The sequence below is a fragment of the Rhipicephalus sanguineus genome, chromosome 11, assembly GCF_013339695.2.
Source record: "Rhipicephalus sanguineus isolate Rsan-2018 chromosome 11, BIME_Rsan_1.4, whole genome shotgun sequence".
Lineage (NCBI taxonomy): Eukaryota > Metazoa > Arthropoda > Arachnida > Ixodida > Ixodidae > Rhipicephalus > Rhipicephalus sanguineus.
In genome coordinates, this window is record NC_051186.1 from 65,983,436 (window position 1) to 66,001,849 (window position 18,414).

At 45.9% G+C, this 18,414-nt stretch overlaps 1 protein-coding gene across 6 annotated transcripts in view; it reads left to right on the plus strand.

Annotated features, from left to right (window-relative positions):
- Positions 1-18,414, plus strand: part of LOC119373622 (uncharacterized) — a 96,499-nt gene that overhangs the window by 19,966 nt on the left and 58,119 nt on the right. For 5 of the 6 annotated variants that reach the window (XR_007414346.1, XR_005179920.2, XM_037643672.2 and 2 more), the window contains exons 2-3: positions 7,926-8,065; positions 8,124-8,191. Coding sequence is in view for 4 of the 6 variants with exons in the window: in XM_037643672.2 (XP_037499600.1) it covers positions 7,926-8,065; positions 8,124-8,191 (208 nt within the window). In the remaining 2 variants the exon portion in view is untranslated. Of the gene's footprint in view, positions 1-7,925; positions 8,066-8,123; positions 8,192-8,619; positions 8,868-18,414 lie in introns of those variants that run through there. The other variant, XM_037643671.1, reaches the window with a different exon arrangement.

Sequence of the window (18,414 nt, forward strand, 5' to 3'; positions counted from 1 at the left end):
TGCTGTACGTAAGGCGCCTTACAAATACTGTGCGTGATGTTTCATTATAAATTTAGCACGTAAAACTAACATAGAACACTTCAGTGAGGACTGAAGTGTTCTGGCACCACGAACAATGAATGTGCTTCGGCTTTACGAAATTGGGGATCTGAGAAAATCTCGTCTAGTCGGAGTCAAACGTTGGTTAAAGCATTTTTGTACGCCAATCGCAAACATTCTGACAATCCCAAGAAGATATATTGTTGTTCAGCTATAACAAAGAAATTGGCACACTTGAGGTGGTTTCAAGCAAGCAAAACACCCTTTTGCCTAAGCAAAATTTGCAAAAGTTCGGGTGTAAGCGTGTTTTCTTTCCCCAAGTAGCCTTTAATGAGTGATATTCTAACTAAAACACCCTTTAGGAGTTGAGTGTTATGGGTTATCGAAGCACCCATGGCCCATACCACAACGTGCCAGATGATGACTGGCACTCGCTGATTAAAAAGTCGTTGGATCTTAGGCGAGTTGAGATTAAAAGATATGTCTCTTTTAGGGCTATCTACAAGGGTACTACAAATTTATGCATATTATTCTAATGTTTAAAGTTCATTTATACGGAGCAAAATATCCCCACTAGTACCGAATGGCGAGTTAAGATACTATGGCTACATATATACCAGATGGTCATTGTAAGGCTGTGTAGCGCGAGTGCTCCGTACATGGAGTATTTTACAATACGCTCTGTTGCGTGTACGGCTTGGCGCGTACGTGCACCTTCTATGCTGATCTCATTTGTAATTGCATGTTCTCTGACTTGTAGATTTTATGTTTCCCGTTGTTTTCAGTAGTAAGGGTGTTTAGGCCATTGGAAGCACCCTATTGTAACGGCGTTAGGCCAGTGGCAACACCCTACGGCATGGGCGTTTTGATACGTGAAAACACACTTTTCCTACACTCAAAGAAAAAATCGAGTATTAGGGAAGTATTTCTGCCACACAACAATAATCGTCATCAGGCTTGCTCGCGTTTCCTTTCTTGAAAACCGGGCTCTCGTCACTTTCATAACAAGAATGGTATGTCGCGCTGATAACGCGCTCGCCGTTCGTGACCGAGAAGTGCGGGGACCGCGGTGATAACGCGAGGAAAGTACGCGAGGTGGATGACGATCATTGATGTGTGGCAGAAATACGGCCCAAATGCTCGATTTTTTCTTAGAGTGTAGGGTGTAGGGGTGTTAGTTATAGACGCGTCAAGACCCCCTTAAGGGTGTAAACTGGTTTACTGTGTACGTCATAGCGGGAGGTGCAGGTTTCATGCGAAAGAATCACTCAAGAATAGAGAACCACGAACAACTTTTACAAAAGAAACATACGTGATGAGGTTTATTGGAGTAATGAAGTTGCAACGAGGTCGCAACGAAAAAGGACCGTACGGCAACGCAGTGCAAGGCTGACGGAGGCGGTACAGGCTGTCGTGCAATCAGCGCGCGGGTCGTCTTTCGTCCTCTTTCACAGGCGCATCCTCGTTCGTGCATCTGCTCCACTACAATACCCCCGGGGTGAAGCGTAGCCATCCTGGCGACTCATGGAGTACGTAGAATGAGGGGGTCGTAGTAGGGCTTGAGACGGTCGATGTGTACAGTCTCGCGCCCTCGACAGCGCAAATCTGGCGACTGTGTGAGGGGCTCGACGATGTAGTTCACCGGCGAGGTGGCGTGAATGACACGGTACGGACCATGGTACCGCGCCAGAAGTTTAGAGGAAAGGCCAGGGACGTGGGGGGGGGGGGGTACCCAAAGCCAAACAAGGGAGCCAGCAGGAAACGTAGGAGCTGGGTGATGAACGTCGTCATCACGACGCGTATTTTGTCGACCTTGAGCTTCCGCTGTAAGGGAACGAGCCAACTGACGGCAGTCTTCGGCGTATCTGGCGACTTCAGAAACTGGAGTGCACTCAGAGGCATCAGGGCGGTACGGGAGTATGGTGTCCAGTAGGTGGGAAGGTTCGCGGCCGTACAAGAGAAAGAGCGGGGAAAAGCCGGTAGTCGCTTGCGTCGCGGTATTGTAAGCGAACGTAACAAAAGGTAGTACAGTGTCCCAGTTGGTGTGGTCGGAGGAGATATACATCCTCAACATGTCGCCGAGTGTGCGGTTGAACCGCTCGGTGTATCCTCGTTCGTGCATCTGCTCCACTACACATGGAGTTTCAAAGGTTTGTGAGGGTAAGAGGAAATTGGGCAGGTCCGCTGTACATGTGGATGGACAAAGCAAAGGGCAAACTTATTAATATCGCGAGTTTTACTGGCTGGTACGTCTAAGCAAAAAACTTATATTTATGTAATGTGTACCTTAGCTAGATGTTCCAGCTCTCGTCGATGATGTGCGAGAAAATCAAATCTTGGTGTCATTTTATCCGACGGCCTTAAAAGCTGTCACTGTAGATTGCTTTTCGAGATTTTATTTTATCACCTTTATGGGTAGTCAAACCCGTATATTATTATATCCAACTCGCAAAAATACGGGAGTTGGCTCGGCATATTTCACAGTTCTATATGATGCCTTTAAAGAATTTCGGTCATTTTCGGTGTGAGTTTTTGTGTGTAAGTGTTTCTAAATTTCACGGCGCCGATTCACAATATTGCAAGGAAGGCGGCTTCATGGCAATAGACGTTTTTTACAGCGAAAGCTGATACAAGATCAAAACAAGGGCCGTTTTTGGCGCCGTAGTTGTCCGCAGGCTCCGCCGCCGCCGTTGTCCGTAACAACTATCGCTCGCAATGGAACGTTATTGAAGGACAATGGAACGAGGTTCGAACCTGGGCCTTCTGCGTGGGAGCCCAGTATCCTACCTCAGAGCCAAGCCGGTGCATGAAACTGCTTTGCAAAAAGACCCTATACAGTCTTCATGTCGGGAAGGAACCACATTAACATATGTAATGTAGCGTGGTAGAAGAGTAAAATAACAACCAAGTGTCACACAACGCGAATTGCGCAACGAGTGAGTTGTTGAATGCTTCCAACCCATTACAAAGGACTCTGCCATAATCGTTCATCGTCATTAGCCACATCATCAACAAAGTGCACATAATGCCTTAGAGGTGTTTAGCAGGTACCACGGTTCTGCGTAGAATGACGAAAAATTGCGTAGTGGCTGCTTCCTTCCTTCACAAAAATTATGATTTATAGCGTAGTGGGTTCCACGCAAGTGCACATCTATTGGTTACCAAGGAAGCCTATAGGGCTCCCATGATCCATTTCCTCAGGGTCTCAATAAAGTTACTTACCTCTCTCTATCTCTTTCTCACGTTAGCGTTTCTTATAAAGCGTGGTGGGAGAATTAAATAACGGCCGGGCGTCACACAATGCGAATTACGTAACAAGTGGGTCATTTAAAGCTTCCAATCCATTACAAAAGGCTCAGTCATAATTCTTCATCGTCATCAGCCATCGCATCAAGAAACCGCACATAATACCTTAAAGGTGGTACCTCGCTTCTCGGCAGAATGACGAGTAATGTAGTGGCTTCCCAACTTCACAAAAATTATGATTTGTGGCGTAGTGGGTATGTTGCTAGTGTAGTTGTATTAGTAGCCACAAGATAGCTTATAACGGGCTCTAAAAATGCCGCTCTTTGAGCTTTCGTTGTGACTGTGCTGCGCTTTCCGCGCAGGACTGGCGTTTTTTTTTACTTTTTTATTTTCCTGCGTATTGGTTTTGGGGTAAGGTGTATGCAGGGGCGGGTTTCATGCGATAAAGTACGGTATCGATGTAAACGACATCTTCATCGTCATTAGCAGATATGTGTACTCGTAGAGTGGCGGAGGCCTCTAGACTAGTGTGCCTCGATGTGTGCGGACAAAACGCGCAACAAAACGCGCATCAAGGCACCCTACTCTAGACCATTGTGGCCCTTAAGTCGGCGTTGTTCTTCAATTGTGAGTGTGCTTCTTGGGATGCTGTGCGTAGCGAAGACATTGGGCTTCTTTTTTCCCCGTTCAGCTGCGCTGATTATCCCCACGGTCGCTGGTTCGATCCCGGCCCCGGCGGTCGCATTTTGGGGCTGGCGAAATGCCAGAGGCCAGTGTAATGCGTGATGTCAGTGCACATTAATGAACAAAGACGGTCGAAATTTCCGGAGCCCTACACTACGCCTGCCTACTAAATATATTTTGGTTTTGGCACGTAAAACGCCACATAATATTACTGTTTCGGTTGTCGCCAGTGTTGGAGAGAACAGCACGTTTTCCCGTTTCGCGGCGACAATTCCGTTACCAAAGAGAGCGGAGAATTGCGGATAGGCGAACGACGACTGCGCGCGACGGGCGCGACGACGTGGAATCGTGAAATAAACATGTGATATCTATTAGGCAGTATGTAGTTCAACTCGTAACGCGCTGTGCATTTCTAGTCACAACATTTGCTCACCTGGGGGCATGCGGAAATGTCCTTTCCCGCGAGGAATAGGCAACTCTTGTGGGGGAAAACCAACTTCTTGAGGCGTTTCGTGATGTCCTATGTATTCGATGTATCTAATGTTCCGGCTAGTATTGTTCGATATAGCCTTTGAGATTCTTATGCAGTGACGTTAAAATATTGTCGTGTTCCCAAACAGTGCTATCTAACTGATAATTCGACTACCCGACTTCTATATACAGGGCGTTTCAAAAAAATGTATCCAAAATTCTTAAAAATTAGGAAAATGCGATATTTTTCCGTTGCCATCACAATTGCCTTTTCAGTAGAGCAAGGTATCTTAAGATGGCTAAATACATCACTTGTTACAGAAGTGAAGCAAGTTAAATTAAGTCAAATGGGAGAATTGAATTTGCCCATGTGACGAACCCAGCGCAGCATTGAGATAGGGAAAAAGCGGCCGCTAGTTATTATTGTGGCGTAATGAAATTCAACCAAGTTCAACGACGAAACGGAATCCGAAACACCGATGAGCGCAAAAAGCAGACGACCAGAATGGCATCACTGTTGACGACAACGATTATAGAGGTGTAGTTCGCCCGCGTTCCTTACCGTACGTGCGCAATGCATGCTATAATTGCAAGCGCAGCCCGCACAGTCGATTTATGGTTGACATATTCATGCTCACTCATTCTGGATGTCTCAGAAGAATATAAAAGTTGCGCTCTGGCGCGTTTCGGTATCGGTTTCGCCGATGAATTCGGTTTAATTTATTTCGCAACCATTACTAGATGGCGCTTTTTCAAAGTATCAAGGCTGCATGAGTTTTTCTCTTGAGGGATTTCTATTCTCCCATTTGACATAACCGGCTCACTTCAAGGAAAAAAGGATGATTATTATAACTTTCCTAATTTCTGTCCCAAATGATGTCTTTAGTCACCTTAAGATGTCAGTGGTCGCAAAAGAAGTAATTCTGAAGGCATGGAACAAATATCGCATGTCCCTGATTTTTGAGGATTTTGAACACATTTCTTGAAACACCCGCTTTCCAATTCAATTTCAAATTATTTATTTTTTCAAAATATATTTGGAATGGTTTTCAGGGATAAAATCTGCGGTATGCAGTTTGACAGAGGCCTGGAAGCCAAAAACAAAAGGCAGGGCTTCACTTCAAGGCACCGTAGGCGGAGCAGGTTTTCTCTGTGCACAAGCGGGTGATGTTTTTCAGGCAATGTCTTTATATAAATGTACTTCACCCAATGGGCACATTTAAAATGAGACCGGGAGCTATAGCTGTAGTAAAATACAACGCGATAGACAGTTTGGTGCGACAAAGGTGTAGGCAGCATTTTTTTTGTGGGGGTGGGGGGCGTGCCTTAGGCACCCTTTATGTACGATCATGCATGCGTTTGTATGTGTGCGCGTATATATCCACGTGTACAATGGGGTGAGTGGGAACCTTTACCAAAGCGCCCCAGGGTCACCTGTTTGATTTGGTTAGATTTTAACGGCATCGCAGAACCTCGCACAAAAACCTCCGCAGTAAGGACAATACAGAAGTCGGTATTGTCTATCCTTGTTCCACAAGAAACTAACCATCAATAAATCTCCGTTGCCTTCATCATTAATCTAGCTTGTCGAAAAACGCCAGGCCTGCGCGGAAAGCGCAGCACAGACACAGCGAAAGCTGGAAGAGAGGCATTTCTAGAGACCGTTATAAACTCTCTTATGGTACATTAGCTACGTACCCACTACGGCACAAATCATAATTTTTAGGAAGTTGGGAAGCACCCACCACGACATTATTCATTATTCTGCGAAGAAGCGAGGTACCATCTGTAAGGCATTATGTGCATTTTGTTGATGCGAAGAATGATGAAGAATTATCACTGGGTCCATTCTAATGGGTTGGAAGCTTTAAACGACCCACTAGTTACGTAATCCATATTGTGTGACGCCCAGTCGTTATTTAACTGTCCAGTCACGCTTTATAACTACGTTAACCGGAGAAACGGAGAGCCAGAGATAGGGAATTAACTTTATTGAGACCCCCAGGAAATGGATCATGGCAGCTTTATGGGCTTCCTTGGCAACCAATAGAAGTACACTTGCGAGGAACCCTCTACGCTATAAATCATCATAATTTTTGTGAATTAGGGAAGCAGCCACAATGCAACTTTCGTCATTCAGCGGAGAACCGTGGTACTCGCTAAACACCTGTAAGGCATTATGTGCACTTTGTTGATGCCGTGGCTGATGACGATGAATTATCGCAGAGGCCTTTGTAATGGGTTGGAAACATTCAACAACCCACTCGTTGCGCAATTCGCGTTGTGTGACGCCCAGTTACAGGATTCGCGTTTGTGTGACGCCTGGTTGTTATTTTACTGTTCTACCACACTACATTACATATGTTAATGTGGTTCCTTCGCGACATGAAGCCTGTATAGGGTCCTTTTGCAACGCAGTTTCAAGCACCGGCATGGCTCAGAGGTAGAACACTGGGTTCCCACGCAGAGGGCCCAGGCTCGATCCTCGTTCCATCCTGGAAGTTTTTCCTTATTACCTTTTTTTTTATTTCAAGCGATAGTGGTTACGCACACCGGCGGCGGCGGCGGACAACTACGGCGCCAGAAACGGCCGTTGAAATGATCTCGTAACAGCTTTCGCTGTAAAAGGAAAGGCCAGGCGAAGCTTGCACTAGTGTCGCAAGGCAAAGGGCAGCGAAGCTGATCAGTTTCTAGACGGCAGTGGCTATACGAAGTCGTGAGGTGATGCCATGTGATGCTAAGTTATACGAAGTAATGCCAAGTGATCCCAAGTGCCAGTCGAGTCCAGCACAGCTTCCTCTCGCCATCTCGGTCATACTACGTCGTTGACTGTTTAAACTAGCCGAGCCCAGCAGTCTCGCTTGATAGCACGCCGCGATTACCAGTAAGCGCATTCCTCATCGGGAGTTCGAACCTTCTTCGGTCTCCGCTTGTGCGTGTCTGGCGCCGGGAGCCGGCTTTACACAGAATGAAGGGGGCATGCACACTTATCCATGACGTCACGTCTTGCGCGACCGAGAGGTTCTTCAGGTAGGCGGGCTGGTGGCGCTGTATGGGCTAGCGAAACAGGCGCTACAGCTGTGCAATCGGTTGCTAGGCAACGTGCAGTGACGTGCAGTGACCTATATGTACCTGCTGTCACGTAAATCGCTCTAGGCTCACATTTTAGTGTAATGGCTCGACACGCAATAACTACTTCTGATCTCGATATTTCAACTACATCAAATGTATTAATTACACAGAAATTATTTCGTCTACCAGTAGCAATGAATATTTTTTTACTGCTGCACAGATGCAGATAAAACACACTTCTCATTACTTAATCCACCGTCAGCCAACCACTCAGCTGTTTCTGCATCATTGTAAAAGTAATGATTTGACATTGAATAATAATGTTTCTTACATATCGCGGTTTATATTCAGAATAACACATGAATAAGTGAAAAAGTTTTCTTGACTGAAATTGTATTTTTTGTGATTTGCAGTTTTGGAGCGACAATGAATATATGTGGATATTTTATATGGATCCTCACACTACGGCAAGCTGCATCAAGGAGAGACGTGTAGGCATTAGCGAATCCATAGTCGCACTGCAAAAGTCAACGGTGCGAAATGGGGCCGAAAGGTGGTACTATAGCGTTACCCATGACTTCGGTGAACTTTAAACTTAATTTCTCTTTCAGCTCACAATTTCCAGTGAAAATGTGGACATTATCTCAAGCCGGAGATGAAATGTGGCACATAGACCAAAGTAAGTTCTTTGGAGTCTATTATGAAAAATAAATCGAGACATCTTTTGTTGCATATCTTCCAATCATCGAAAAAGCAGTTTCTCTTTATATGCGAAGCTTTTTTGGTGGAAGCGAAGGCAATTGGATCGTATCTATCTTCCTATACATGAATACTTCTTCAGCTAGTTAGTGTTTGCTGGTAGTCATAGTGTAGCACGAAGATATAACGACACAGAGCTATAGAACACAAGTCCTACTAAAAGCTTTAGTTGAAGGTCAATGAACATAAATGCCAAAAATACAAGAGAAAACAAAAACAGCTTGTTATTACAATGAGTGGTGTGCTCTTGCAGATTCTACTGCACAAAGCCTGTTGAATAGCATCCGCCCGGCTTTGATGAAAAGACAAAGGTTCCTGAACGCTCAGCGGCGTTCCTTAATCTTTCAGGAGCACCTGCTGCGGAAAACCATCTTGAAGTCCTCAAGTTCGGTAAAAAACTTTTCATGGAACCCAAGCTAAAACCAGTTGGCACATTAGTGATGGCAAGGAACGTTGCAAAGATTGCGCCGGAAGGAGAAAAAAGACGATCCATACAGAGTGCGTGGAAGCGCTACTTCGGTAGAATCGACAGAGCCGCCACAGAGCAGCCGCCAGGGTGGAATCCATTGGTTGGTACTTGAGGGGCAGGAACTTGAAGCATGTCACGGCTGACAAACAAGGATTTTTGTGCTGTTAACGGATGGTCAATACAAGGAGAAGGCGTTGGTAGCAATAACCAAGAATTTCAAGCAAGTCAGTGTAAAAACCGAGAAAGTAAAAGAGCAAGCAGAGCCGCTCTTGGATGCTAAATAATTAACGCACCTCGTGAAACAAATTGGGAAGGCGAAAAAAGCTAATCTGCAAGTTTTCTTCACCATCTAAACCCACAAGCCGGAGCGACAGTTCCGCGCAGTAGTCTGTAAACGGCAAGTTAGAAGCATGCGGTTTCCGGTTTCTTGCAACGCATGCTTGAAACATTGGACGTCAAAGACGCTTTCAACAGAAGAATTCTGCTCAGGAAGGTTTCATGGGTGCTATGCCTTTTTGTGCCTATGTTCTTAATTTTTCCTACTCGTTGCCTTATCCAGACACGGTAAAATGTGCGAAAGATTGCATCACCAAAGACAACGACGACCTGCAATTTGCTGCAAAGTGTGGGATTTCGATTGAGCCTCGCATCGAATTATTCACATTCTTTTTTTTTAATTTGACCTTTATTACCTAGAAAGGGAACTTTCATGATGAAACCAGCGCAATAAGCACGAAGACGTAGAAAGAACACAGGGAAGGTTGTTCTTCAAAAAACCGGAATAAGTATCCGTTCGAGTGGCCCCTCTATTCAATAATATTTTACACGGAAAAGTCGATACGGCACCACAAGATAGAGTGGCCAATAGTTTGAAGGGCATGTTTCGATTCGTCGATGTATGTTTAATTTTTCTGCCAAGATCGGGTGGACTTGACTGTATCACTGAAGTACTGAGCACATTTCAAGAAGGCAGGGGACTATGCTTCACCGAAGAACTGCCCTGAGAAGAGCGGATTCTGTTTCTGGACTTACATTTCGACTTACAGGGGTATGATATGTGCTGATGTTATAACCCAAGACATACAAAACCTCTCTTGAATTTTAAGTCCGAGCATTCCAAGTTTATGAAGCGAGGCATTGCTGCATCAGCGCTAAGACCAGCACTGAAGAAGTTCTGTACTAACCTGGTAATGAGAGCTTTTTCAATCAAGTGCGAAGATTGCAGGGCACATGATTCCCTGTTTCAGTAATTTCATCGATGTGCGAAAAGCTGTTGCGGCAACTCAAGAAAGGAGCCGTGCAACAGGGGATGGACAAAAACTGAGAGTGTGCTGTCATTCCACACAAGGACGAGTTGGCCCACGGACTCACTAAAGTTGGGAACAAATTTGGCGTGAACGTTGTGTTCTCTGATAAAAATAAGCTCAGCAGAATGTGCCTGATTGTGAACCACGACTCTCGACACACGCCAAGTACGAGCAGAAGTCCGGGAAGTATGTACCGTGCGAATGTGTTGTCGCTTACAGAATTCCGTTCCCTTGTAACAATATACATATTGAGCAGACGGGACGGTCTAATAATACCAGACTGAAAGAAAACAATGCTTCTTTGAAGAATGCGGCTAATTCTAGTCTAGCTATGCCCTGTCGATCATGTTGTTGCTCCCCAGTTTTCACAAACACTATGATAATTTATAAGGATTCGCATCCTATTAACAGAGAGGTAGTAGAAACATATCATTTTGTAAAAAAAGAAAACTGTGTAAGCCAAGCTTCAGTTAATCTGTTTGACAAAGAATTTACCGCGGCAGGTGTTTTTCATGCTTTCATTTTACGTAGACTCCATGTCACATGTATTTGCATGTTGCTTATACCCAGGCAGCACGCCGGCATTGGACCAATCTCGGAACAATGTTGGTAAACATTGGCAGAAATATTGGTCCTGCGTTGGCTTTTGGGGGTTTGCTACACCTAAATGTGCATTGGTCCAATATTGGATGCCAATGATTTTCCAATAATGGCGAGGATGGCTGTAGCCAACATTGTCTGTCCAACAAATCGCCAATAATGGCAAGGATGGCTGTAGCCAACATTGTTCGTCGTACGTATCGCCAACATTGTATAAATATTGGCAGCTCCAATATTTTTTGCCAGCCTTTATCGTTGGCTGCACCATCGTTCTTTCATTTCCAGCGTTTAACGCTGGAAATGAAAACATTTTCCACTGAATGTGTAGTTTAACGTGAGGTAGATTTTTGTGCACATAAATAAATGCATGTTGCCCACGCTTTTGCTTTTAGGCAAGCAGCAGGGATAATAAGCGCACAAAAGCTGAGAGTACACACAAGTTTATTCTGCATGTATACATATGGCAAAGATACTGAAAGTTTTGAAAATAATTTCGCATTTCGCGCTTTGTTCTGCTGACCGCTTGCTGGCAGATAACAGCTGCACAGAACCTACACTAATTACCTTCAATAACGCCCTCATATTAGAAATCGGGGAAACGGGACCACTCACAAACACACACAGCCTCCCTGGGTGTTAGTGCTTATTTGATTTGTCAGTTCAGCGAAGGTTCAAAAGGAAGTCAGTGAAAAGCGAAGCGTGATAGAAAATGAAATAAATGAACATGTACACGTGAACAGACATTCGATACAGCCGAGATCCATAACCACCTTGAACTACCAGAAAGTTCATCGCCTATTTATTAATTAAAAGGTGACTGCGGCAAGACCTTGAAAGTCTTCGACAACTTCACAACTAATAAAAATTTGTGTGTTACAAATCCATCATTTCTTTGCGCGAATCGAGCGGCGAAGGGCAAATGAAAAACGGGTGTTAAGCTGACGCAATGCAACGCGAGAAAAGAACAAAATAGCACACGCAAATGCTGACAACATCGCTGAGGGCGAGAACTTAACCAACGTACTTCGAAGCGCACAATAAAGCCCACCACATCGGTATTCACAAACTAACAAATTTAAAAAAAAATTACGCGGTAATGCAGACAATAATAAACGCACCACACATTTCACTTACGAAAAACACGGAAAGTAACATGCGACGAAGGAGAAAAACGACTTACTAAACGCGATAAGAACACAAAAATCCGGCGGAAAGTTTGCGAGTTGTCAGAACACATCGGCGCTCATCTGCGGATCGCTCTTCAAAAGTCAAAATAGTCAGGTCCGATGAAGAACAGGGCAGCTGCCTTCTCACTATGGCATCGCCGTCGAATCTCGGTATCCGTAGAATCGTGGCATCCTGTCTCGGTATCCGACTCCGTTTTTTCCCGATGACTCTCGACTGAATACTGAGGGGCGGGCGCCCGCCGATGCCGGGTGCCCGAACGAGGGAAAGTAACTGCCACTGACTGAAAAGGAATAGCCGCCTGGCAGAAGGGGCCGAAGCGCGTACGCATCTTCCGAGGCGCCGTCGTCTCCCGCTATCTCCCTCAACCCCCCCCCCCCCTCGTTTTCAAAGGCATTGAAAGCGAACCGTCGTAGGCGGAGCAGCCGTCAAGTGACAAGTGTCCACCAGCGACCACCGCGCTGCCCCACTGCCGCGAGGAGAGGACGTGAAATTCCGGAGCAAAACATGGCGCCGCGCTGCTTCTCCGGCCTCCCGATCACCGAGAACATTTATTCAAAGTGAACACGTCTGGTTGTGTGAAGCGTTGAAAGTGCAAACATAACTCATCGATCATTTAAAGATTCCGCGGGCTATACCGTAGTCTTGAACAGCACGTCGCTGTAGCGCGCACACAAAGAAGTTATAATGCTGTAATCCAACCAGTCGTGTAGCAAACACGAAAATACGTGGCGTGGTTGAAGTCACATGAAATGTTTTGATTCTTTGCCGCTAATAAAGCCGTGAGAATAATTTCGGTGCGTGTGCGGTGCGCAGAAGGCGCACCAGCGCAGGGGCCCATTGCGAAGCAGATGACTTCTATTCTACTCCATTAACTCGTCAACGCTATGTACAGCTTCAATCAATGTAAAAGCAGGGTTTTTTGGTTGTTTTTATACAGTTGCGATGTATACGCTGGCTGTATCACACAATTAACGTTAACTTTCAACAAGCATTGCTAAGTGAGATTTTGTTTTGTGTTCCCTTTCTCATAGATGTATTTCCAACAGCGCGCAAAACTCAGTTGAGAACTTGGTACTTATTTTACATTGCTCAACATCTGTCAAACGAATTTTGTCCAACTATTTAGCATATACTTTGTGCCACACTAAATGCCAACCTAAAAATCAAGACCCTGTGTGCGCCATTGTTCCCTTTCTTGTAGATTGGAATTTGCAGTTTTGTTTGTTGGCTGACAACGATGGACTGTTTTTGCCATCTTTATACAGTAAAAGCTCGTTAATTCCACACTTATTAATTCGGAAAGTTGGATAATTAGGACGCGTTCTCTGGTCCCTGCAAGCATGTTTATTGTTTAACGGCATGGCACTCTCGTTAATTCGGCCATACCTGTCCGCAACCCGGCTAATTCGGACGAACCTCTTAGTAGGGTTGGGGGCGCTTCGACGAACCTTTGCTCCCCTAATGGGGAACCCTGCGCACGCCTATGGTGATAAGTAACCAGAAATCTTCGTTGAGGTGCGCTGGATGCCGGACAAAGTGATTTTCATAATAGCGTGCATGCAGGTGGTGGCTCGATTCGGGCTAACCTTCCCTCAGTGATGGTAAAAGGGGAAAAAACATTATTGCCGATTAATCATGCATATGCTTGCCAGCGTTTAAAACATTGGAGCGACAACTTGTAAGTCTGGACAATATTGTCCGGCGCGTAGCATTGGCTGTCCAATATTGTTTAACCAGTCAGATTGACTGGACAATATATCCGATCTACTGCCATTACTTAACCAATATTGTTTTACCAACGGATAAGCTGGCCCAATATTGCCATCCATACGGCCTGGTTCTGTCACTATCGTATCTACATCGGCAACCATGGGCCGTTGTTGCCAACCTCAAAGAATAGCACGACCAATATTGTATGTTGGCTGGCAAACATGGACCATTATTGGCATCCTTGTAGGCTGGCTTGCCAACATTGGTTTTATAGTGGTTTGTATGGGCCATCATTGGGCCATCGTTTGCCAACGTGTAAACAATATTGGACCAATGTGCTGTGCTGCCTGGGTACGTATGTGTATTGTGCTATAAACCGTTCCATTTCGAGTCAGCGCTTGTGTGCTTCGTTTCTCCTCCTATCAGTCTGCTTGTTTTGTTGTGCGCTATTACATTCAAATAGAAGAAATAATGTTAACTGCTCCCATCCGGCAGAATATACGTTACACAAGGCAGGCTGTAAGGGGCACGAGTCAAAAATAATGAAGTCAAATGAATGTAGGAAAGAAAACGTGCTCCGTAGCAAACAATACAAAAGACGTCTGACTTATACAGTCAATGCTATTTTCTTTGATATCTAATGCTTCCACAATCACACGAACCGTTTTCCTCTTCACTCAAACTTTTGATCTTGACATCATGAAACCTTGGAGAGCATGCAGTCCTTGCAATGCGCAGAAAAATGCGCGTTCGAGTCTTCCTTGAAGGACTTTGCCAGCTTCCTTATTCTGTAATTGACGCAGATGCCATTTTGCTTAGATAACATTTACCATTGTTCATACGCCATCCCGGTGGTACAACTTACATACGATTAACATGTTTTACATGACAGCCTCTCAGATGATGGCTCATGAGGCGTGGACACAATTGGACAAGCATATTTACAGCGGAGAACACTGCAGGTGCACCGTGCCCATTAGCCACCTTTTACAGCGAAAGCTGTTATAAGATCACAACGAGGGCCTTTTTTGGCGCCGTAACTGTCCGCCGCCGCCGCCGGGGTCCGTAACCAGTATCGCGCGAAAGAAAAAAAAAGAAATAACAAAGAAATTCTGTGGTGAAACGAGGTTCCAACCTGGGCTCTCTGCGTGGGAGCCCAGTATTCTACCTCAGAGCCATGCCGGTGTTTGAAGCTGCTTTGGAAAAAGACCCTATACATGCTTCATGTCGCGAAGGAACCACAATAACATATGTAATGTAGTGTGGTAGAAGACTGAAATAACAACCAGGCATCACACAATGCGAATTGCGCAACGAGTGGGTTGTTGATTGCTTCCAACCCATTACAAAGGGCTATGCCATAATTCTTCTTCCTCATCAGCCACAGCATCAAAAAAGTGTACATAATGCCTTACAGGTGTTTAGCCGGTACTCCTGTTCTCCGCAGAATGACGAAAAATTGCGTAGTGGCTCCTTCCTTACTTCACAAAAATTAAGATGATTTATAGCGTAGTGGGTTCCTCGCCAGTGCTCTTCTATTGGTTGCCAAGGAAGCCCATAAGGCTTCCATAATCCATTTCCTCAGGGCCTCAGTAGTTAAGTTTCCTCTCTCTATGTATATTTCTCACGTTAACGTATGCTATAAAGCGTGGTGGGAGAGTTGAATAACGATCGAGCGTCACACAATGTGAATTGCGTAACTAGCGGGTCGTTTAAGGCTTCCGACCCATTACAAAGGACTCAGCCATAGTTCTTCATCGTCATCAACCGTCGCATAAACAAAGTGCACATAATGCCTTACAGATGGTACCTCGCTTCTCCACAGAATGACGAATAATGTCTTGGTGGGTGCCTCCCAACTTCACAAAAATTATGGTTTGTGGGCGCAGTGGGTACGTTGCTAGTGTACATGCGCCAAGAGTGTTTATAACGGGTTCTAGAAATGCCGCTCTTCCAGCTTTCACTGTGTCTGTCCTGCGCATTCCGCGCAGGCCTGACGTTATTTTTTAAATTGTTGCTCAGTTATGCGCATACGACGGAACTTCAGGTTTTGGGTAACTCAACTCACCGTATACAGCATCATTCGCTTGTGTGCCCCCTTTTACCTTCTGCGCAAGCGACTGAGCCACAGACATCAGGTTCGAAAGAGCGTACCCTGTTTTCACGCGATAGCATTAAAGAGCTTGTTTCGCAGGAATGTCGGTTCTAGCGTCCTCGTCAGCGCCGTCGTCGTTGATTGTGAGCGATAAATCAGCTTTGCTCCTGAGCGAAAATTCATATAGATGCAATAAATCAATAATGAATATTTGATTCGAGTCGGAATGGAGCCCAGGAAATCTGCGTGAGAAGCAGGTGTCCTACTACAGACCGATGCTAGTGCTTGGGTCTGCGTCGAACAAAACTATACGAATATCACGAAGAGCCAGGAGTCCCCTTAACGCATGTGATATTGCGTGGCGGAAGCGTAGAATTGCCCTAGGCGTCAAAAGATGTTAATTGCCCAAGGAGTTGGTCATTTGAATGCCCACTCATTACAACGCGTTCTAGCATAATTGGTCATTATCAGCAGCAGCAACAGCATCAACAAAGTGTACGTCTGCGCAGGTGCGTGTTATTTCCTACATGGACACAAAAGAGCAAAACCAATTTTTTTCATATTAGTAAAGTACTCTTTCACGCTACCAAAAACACCACGCTTGCTACGAGAAGACTCTTAGCATAGTCCTATGCTCTTAGTAAGCGGGAAAACGCGCCAAGAGGAAACGTAGGTGGCTATCTATCTATCTATCTATCTATCTATCTATCTATCTATCTATCTATCTATCTATCTATCTATCTATCTATCTATCTATCTATCTATCTATCTATCTATCTATCTATCTATCTATCTGCCTACCACTTTGCGTTTCCCTGGCCCTTTCGTTATTGGGATGTATACCAAAATTGGAATGGCATAACATGAATATATGACGAACAGAAACGACAGAAAATAACATGAAAATCGTGATATATAATGTGTCATCACCGGCATGATTTATATAGCACTGTCTTGGTGCTCTTGCGGCAGTTTCGTTAACTTGATATATACCAAAATAGGTGTGGCTTGACAAGAGTATATGGTGAACATAAATGACAGGTTATAACGAGTAAAGCATGAAACCCATGTCATGCACAGCATGAATTGCGTGACATGATCTCGGGGCGCTGGAGGCTACTTAATAAATTGATATTGTAAAGTGCGAAACAAAAGACAACGCCCGTACGCTGAACCGGCTGTTCTTATTCTCTGCTGCATCGCTGTCTTCTTCGCTCCAGCCAAGCTCTCTCTTCCTTACACTCGGCCAATCTGCGAGTTTGCATCGCGAGCTGCAACATCGCTTGAAGAAGACGTCCTTGGTTTTTGTGTGCTGCACGGTCTCGGCCACGCAGCGACTTTATTTCATGGTCTATGAAACATTCTTCTAGTAGTCGGCTTTGGCTGTATCGTGGAGGTAAAGGCGAAGGCGGCATACTCAGTGAATGGGGCCGGAACAGCGATCCGAGAGGCGTCCATGTCTGCATGGCTTCTCAGTGCCTCTTGTCCACTTCTTTCAAGAATTCAGTCACACCCGCATCATTGTCAAAAAATGCCCCCATCTCCCCGAAGGGAATCGTGAGGAAATGCGAATGCATTTCTTGCGCCGAGAGTACACGACGTAGTAATTTTAATGGCGTAAAGCTGGACACATCGACGCGCTCAAGTGTCTTCCTTTTGGGCGCCTCTTTCAACGAACGCTTCCTACGTACGTTCGTAATCACCTCAGAGATGTTGCACCGCCTTCAATGCAGCACAAACGCATTTAGAACGCTCTGTTTTCAGGCTGTGTCAAGGCAGCACAAACGCTACAAGCGCGTTTCAAACGCGTTTCAAACGCACTGCATTGAGGCGGTGGCGCAGGGAGGAGAGAGAGCGAACGGCGAGAGAAGGAGCGCCGAAGCACTGCACCTACCCTCTCCACACACGTGGGAGCTCCGCCGAGCCAATGCCACCTAGAAAAAAAATTGCGCTCGCCGAGCTCCCGCGATGCGAGCGCCCTCACACGCCAGAGCGCGCTCCTCCTCTCCACTTACTCTCCGCTACTCCGCCGCACCACCTGCTCCGGTTGCTAGGGACGAGGATAAGCACGCGCGGCCGCAGCTGTTGCTATGGGAGAGGGAGTGAAAGCGGAGAGGCCCGCGGACAACGCCGGATACCTTACGTAGCCCGACTAAGAAATGCATTCGCATTTAAAAAAGTGAGGAATATCATGAGCTTTGTCAGGAAATTCTATAATTCATGCCTCTGCGGAAGCTGCCACATTGACCACGCTAATGATCGAGGGCTCATGGGTCACGTCAATGGGCAGTGGTATTAGCGTCTCGGCAGCTTCTTTGCGCTTGCCAGGTGGAACCGTCTCGCTCAGCGGAACGTGATCGAGACCGAAAGCTCTGGAGGTGGCTGTCGAAGCTGTGGAAGCGGCTCCACTTTGTCGGCAAGCACGGTGATAGAACCACAGGTTCTTTTGTTGCCTTCGCTGGACGCGTGCCAGCACGACAGGGGTTGGCATCTGCGCGTGTTCCAGAGAAAGCGAATCTAATACCCTCTCCTGTACCTGCGCTGGATCAACAGTGGTCTTAGCCTTTCTAAGCGGTGTTTTGGTGTCGGATGCCGGCGCGAGAGCAGAAGCGGAGTGCATCCAACATCTTTTGTTGGGTAGCCAGGAAAGCTTTCTGTCGTGAGGCTCGATGGACGATCAAGGCGGTGCCCCACATGAGCTCCGACGGAGCGCAGGTTGGTGGACGCCCGAGCTGCACCGTCGAGGTGGTGTGGTTCGCAAATGCCATGCGTGG